This window comes from Mustela nigripes, chromosome X (assembly GCF_022355385.1).
Source record: "Mustela nigripes isolate SB6536 chromosome X, MUSNIG.SB6536, whole genome shotgun sequence".
NCBI lineage: Eukaryota > Metazoa > Chordata > Mammalia > Carnivora > Mustelidae > Mustela > Mustela nigripes.
The window spans coordinates 4,739,766-4,745,341 of NC_081575.1; the positions used below are offsets into that span (position 1 = coordinate 4,739,766).

General features: G+C 64.5%; 1 protein-coding gene across 1 annotated transcript; it reads left to right on the top strand.

The window, feature by feature from the left end:
- Nucleotides 1–745: 745 nt before the first annotated feature.
- On the top strand, nucleotides 746–4,861 carry LOC132006755 (heat shock transcription factor, X-linked-like). Its single transcript, XM_059384740.1, has 2 exons — nucleotides 746–2,983; nucleotides 4,109–4,861. Exons 1-2 carry the CDS (start codon nucleotides 2,321–2,323, stop codon nucleotides 4,808–4,810), a joined length of 1,365 nt encoding a protein of 454 aa, XP_059240723.1. The 5' UTR covers nucleotides 746–2,320; the 3' UTR covers nucleotides 4,811–4,861.
- The last annotated feature ends 715 nt before the right edge of the window (nucleotides 4,862–5,576 follow it).

Below are 5,576 nucleotides of genomic sequence, written 5' to 3' on the forward strand. Positions count from 1 at the left end.
CTGAGCAGAGAGCCTGATGTGAGCCTTAATCCCAGGACCCTGGGATCATGATCTGAGCCGAAGGCAGAGGCTGTAACCCATGAGCCACCCAGGCGTCCCTTGCAGTTAATTTCTAGTCCTAGTTTGTTGAGTGATTTATCATGATGGGGAGTTGGATTTTGTCAAATGCTTTTTCTATTTTTTTTTTTTTAGATGATCAGGTGTTTTTCATATCCTATCTTGATATGACTGGGGTTGGGAAACCAGACATACCGTCCAAGCACAGATCAAGGAACAACAAACGAAGGTATGTCTGATTTAGGGATGGCTGATGACCTGGTAGGTAGGCAGCATTCAGTTATGGGACAGTCAATGGACAGCTTGGATTCTAAAATTTTGTAGTCAGCCTCAAGTGTTTCGAGGTATGAACTCAAGGTGGGGAAAAATCTGCTTGTGGGAAGATTGAAGAGAGACTCAGGTCTTGGATCAGAGGTGGGTGGCAGGGCCCTACAGCCAAAGGTCATGGGAGGTGTCTCTTCTTTGGGAAATTAGTCAACAAAGGGGAAATCAGAGGTGGGCTCAGTTTTCAGTGACGTTCTGAACTAGAAGCTCCAGGTTCCTTAAAGTGATCCAGCCTCCGACTCAGTGGATTGACGCAACAGAGCTTAGGTGGCTGTAATTCTCCCACAGTTGTCTCTTCCTTTCCACCAAAGGAAACATCAAGCGGACAAGGGCAGCCGGGGTGCGGGGGGAGGTGGGGGGAGGGTGAACATCTCTAACGCGCCTGCAGGGACAGCCTGAACACAGAGAATGTGGAGGGAAAGACGGACGCCGGGAGCCTCGACCAGTGGCCTGGGACACCCCTGCCGACACCGCGACAGCTCAGGAGCCCCACGACACTACTCTCCAGCCCCAGGCCAGTCTGAACCCGTGACGGGCACTTGTCGTGGTCCCGAGGCAGCGCCCGGTGACGGCAGCCGCTGGTGCCGCTCCCCCCTACATCGGTTGCCCTGGGACCTCTGTCCGTGGGCCCCCGCTGTCTCGGCATTTTCCCGGGCACTCAGCTCGGGTGGCATTTCAGCCCGCGGTTTGTACCTGCCGGGGATGGAGTGAGGCCCCGCGGGGAGCCCCAGGCCACAGACTCTATTGCCTATTTGCTGCTAGACAAAATAGCCTCCAGTCTGGCGGTGCGTCTGCTGCGTGGCCATCTCTGGAAACTCACTGAGTTCCACGCCCACAATCGAGTTGGGGAGGCAGTGCTTGGGGGGAGGTGGGCCTGCACGTGGGGAGAATGTGCTAGAAGGCTTCTCTGCATGGCCTCCTCTTCTGGATCCTCCAGGCCCCAGAGACCAGAGAAGGATCCCGGAGCTCAAACCCTGGCCACCAACCAGGACGGGTGCCCCTGCCACCGTCAGTGGAGGAAAGGGAAGGAAGCCAGCCAGTGTGAGGCCCCCGGCTCCCGGCCGGCCCCACAGTCTGCCTGGGAGGTGGTGGCCGGGTGTGAAGGGGGGCACGTGCAGGCTGAGGAGAGGCAAGGAAGGAGAAGGCCGCCGCCTCCTCCTCCTCCTCCTCCTCCTCCTCCTCCTCCTCCTCCTCCTCCTCCTTCTGCAGGGTGGTGGTGGGACACACCTGACTAACCTGTTCACCTAAGCAGCCATCGGCCATGTGGCCTCGGGGGACCCACGGCGTGGGTAGACTGGGAGGGTCTCCGGGGAGGACCTCAGCACCCTGTTGGGACGATGCTAAAAGGCCCGCGTGGCCCACACCCTTGACCGTGGACGCCCGCCCCAGCCTCTGCTCCCTGCTTGAAAGCGTGCATCTCGGTAGGGACTCTCGAGACCCACGGGCCCGGAGAACGACCTCTGACCTCTTGAAGGACGCAGGCCAGCGGAGGTCAGCCGGCACCCGGGGAGCTAGGTGTGGGATGGATGGACGGTCTGGGGTTGGCCCCGGATGTTGGGTGTGTTACTGTTTTCTAAAGATTTTTTTTTAATTTATTTGTTCGACAGAGAGAGAGATCACAAGTAGGCAGAGAGGCAGGCAGAGAAAGAGGGGGAAGCAGGCTCCCTGCCGAGCAGAGAGCCCGATACGAGGCTCGATCCCAGGACTCTGAGATCATGACCGGAGCCGAAGGCAGCGGCTTAACCCACTGAGCCACCCAGGCGCCCCTGTTGGGTGTGTTACTTTAAAGCCATAGACGAGGCTCCCCTTGCCCAGGGAAGGACCGGGTGTGACCAGAAGGTTGGCGTGCCGACAGGTCACTCGTGTGGCTGGCCCTTTATCAGGTCACTGGCTGGCTGGCTTGTGATGTCACCCCCCAAGTAACTGGAGCCCCTTTGTGATGTCCCCGGGCCGCCCTGTTATCAAGGGGTGCAGCCGGCCAGGCCGCACTCGCAGGTCTACAGGAAGGAGGGGCGCGCCGGAGCGGAGTATGGCCAGCAAGGAGAAGCGGGGCCCGCCGGGCCCGGCGCAGGGCTTGGGGCCGCCGCCCTCCCCTCCAGAAGAGGGGGCTCCTGCCGCCGCCGTGGGCCCGGAGAGCAGCGCTCCTCCAGCACAGCCTCCGCTCACCCTGGCGCAGCCGCAGCCGGTGTCCCCTGGGGACCCTGGCTTCAGGCTGCTGCTGGAGGAAAACGCTTTCCAGGCCTTGGCCCAAGAGCCTCTGCTCAAAAGGCCGCGCACCTCCCAGGACGCCCTGTCGGTGGGAGAAGGCAGCCTCCTCTGCCTGCCCTTTCCCAAGAGGCTGTGGGCCATCGTCAACAGCACCCAGTTTGCGTCCATTTGGTGGGCCAAGGATGGCACCTGCATAGGCATCAACGAGAAGCTGTTTCAGAAGGAGGTTTTGGAGCGGGAGGGTCCGGACAAAGTGTTCGAAACGGACTGTATGAAGAGTTTCGTCCGCCAGCTCAACCTGTATGGATTCAGCAAGCTGCGCCGGGACGTGCACACATCCATCTGCCTTACCAGCTTTCTCACCGGAGGGGCCCCTGTTCACGTCCTGAGCAAGGTAACGGGGGCCGAGCCGCCAGGCTCTGGCGTGCTGGGGTCGGGGTGGGGGGTGGGAGCCCCCGGGGCTGCCTCCTGGGCATCTGGGGCCCGGGTCTCCCTGTGGGCAGTGGGGTCGGCGACCGAGACCCACTGTGGGGAAAGTGCCCAGGATGGCGCCAAGGGTGTCGGGGCTGCCTTCTTCAAGGACCCGCGTGATGGGCGCGCTGCCGCCCCGGGCCGGCACTCAGCGGGGGTGGGGGGCACTGGGAACTGGTAAGAGAGGAGGCGCTCGGAGCTCTCCTCGCGACGGAGAAAGCGTCTTCTCCTTTCTACCCTTCTTTCTTTCTGCTGCGACCCCCCCCCCCCGCTTTTCCCATTTCTCTAGGTTTGTGTCTTTTGGCTGGGTGTGTCCGTGAGGCGATGGGCATCCGGGGATGGCCACACGTGAGGGACGTCGCTGCTCTGGGCACCCCCAAACGGCACGCTGCTTGCACGGGGCCCGTGCCCGAAACCTCCGCCAACACCGGATCCTCCCGCCCTGCTGCTCGGGGGCGGGGGGGGGGGAACCCCGCCTCACCGGGGGCTGTGAGCGTGCCCACGCGGGGCTCCCGCAGCTCCCGGCCGGCCATCGCCGAGGCGGGTGGTCGGGCCCCTTTCGTGAACTAGCGGTGTCCCTGGGCGTCTGGGGGCTGTGCTGCCCCAAAGCCCTTTGGAAGCCTGTGGAAGGCTGAAGGAGTGGGCGTGCTTCCCAAGCCCAGCGGGCCCCTGGACGCCCAGAGCCGGGGACTCCCAGCCAGGGCGCGCTTCTGCGGCCAGCGGACCTTGGCTCGGACAGCCGCCCAGGCTCCCGCCCCCGTCTGCCAATCCCGAGCCTCCCTCCCTTGGACTCCAAGCCCCCCTCCTTTGGGCTTGGAGGGGGGCCCCTTGGAACCCTGGCCCCAGGGGCCGTGGGTGTCCCAAGTGAGCAAGGGCGGACGAGGGGACAGCGAGCACGCGGCTTCCTGCCCGGGCCGGGACCTGCCCCCAGGAGGCCTCGGGGCCTACGGCTACCCCGGACCGCAGCGCGGCCCCGACCCGGCTGCCGCTTGCGATCAACTCTGTTGTGACACGGACTCTCTCGTCCTCTTTCCATTTTGCCCCGCAGTTACAGTTCTACAGGAGCCCCTTCTTCAAGAGAGACTGTCCTCACCTGCTCCTGAGGATGAAGAGGAGAGTGGCCGTGAAATCCACAGTAAGGCAGATGGAAAGCAAGCCCGAGCCCGACACCCTGGGCGTCCCCCCGGCGGCACCGACACCCGGCCCGCGGCACGAGGGAGTCCTGTCCTCTGCCGGGGACCCTCCGGAGCCAGAGAGCAGCCCGCAGGGCGACGGCCCCACCATCCAGGGCAGGAGCGGGTCGGCCCCTCCTGCCATTGCCGGCGCGGCGGCCAGGACCACCGTGGCCGACACCCGCGCCGCGGCAGGCCGGCCCGTGCACGGCCAGCCCCAGGGTGCCCAGGCGTCCATCTGCCTCGCGCCGGCCGTGGCCCAGCCCGCGACCTTCCCCTGGGTCTGTGTCACCCTGCCTCCCGCGCAGATACACCCTTACGCGTCGGGGCTGGGCCTCGCCCCCGGGCCCCCCGTGCTCCTCCCCGGGCCCACCGTGCAGCTCCCCGTGGCTGGGCTGCTGCCGCTCTACCACCCCTGGGGGCCCGGCGTGGCCGTTCTGCCTGGTGTGGCTGCCGGACCCGTCACCCCCGTGACCCTGACCCCTCACCCCCCGAGCCCCTTCCACTGCTGTCCCGACTGCCGCTGTTTCCCCGAGTACCTGCCACCGACCGCTCGGCCCCCCGATGGCCCCCGCTAGGCACACCACCGCAGCCAGGGCCGTCTGGTTGTCGGAAATCAGGCAGGTTAATAAAACGTGTCAGAGAGGGAGCCCCTTGTTGATGAACCCAGTGCCCTCGGCCCCTGCGATGTTTCTTTCTTAGCGGCGGGCTAGGCCTCAGCTTTCTGCTTGCGCCGTCAAGAACTTGGCACGACACCCCTCCTGGTGGATGCGGGGGCCCAGGAGACCCTCGGTCAGGCCCCTCGGGGTTTCCGCCTCCGCTCCTGAGGAAGGCCTCCGTGTGGCGCCTGACGGGTCCGAGAAGCTGGCATCGGGGGCCGAGGGCTCACCGCGGCAGGGTTTTCCTGGCCGGGCAGGCGCCCTTCCCCGTCGTGCCGGGTCCCTTGTATGACAGGACCTTCCCTTGATCCACGAGGGGAGGTCAGGTCGCACCTCATAGGAGGAGAGAAAAGGTGGCCCTACCGTCCTCCAGCACCCAGAGGTGGGTGGAGACGGTCGCCGCCGGGTCCTACGGGTTTGCAGCGCAGAGGCTGCCTGCTGGTATCTGGAGGACAGGATGCATGGTGGGGAGGGGCTCTTCCCGTCCCTGTCAGAGGAGCTGGTAACTTTTCCCCTTTGCCCCCAGTCGTCCTCTTTCTCTTCCGAACTCAACATGTCGAGCGCGTCATGCTCCGACTTGGGAGGAAACAACCTCCGGCTCCTGGGGCGTGCAGCGCCTCGAGGACGCGCACTCCGCACCCCGAGCCGCCTCAAAGACAGAGTGTCTCAAGGGGCACGGGCAACG

Excerpts from the sequence above, each read along its gene's own strand:
- LOC132006755 (XM_059384740.1), top strand. The coding sequence starts at position 2,321 with ATGTCCCCGGGCCGCCCTGTTATCAAGGGGTGCAGCCGGCCAGGCCGC. Across the intron at positions 2,984-4,108 it reads CTGTTCACGTCCTGAGCAAG|TTACAGTTCTACAGGAGCCC; the intron begins GTAACGGGGGCC and ends TTTGCCCCGCAG.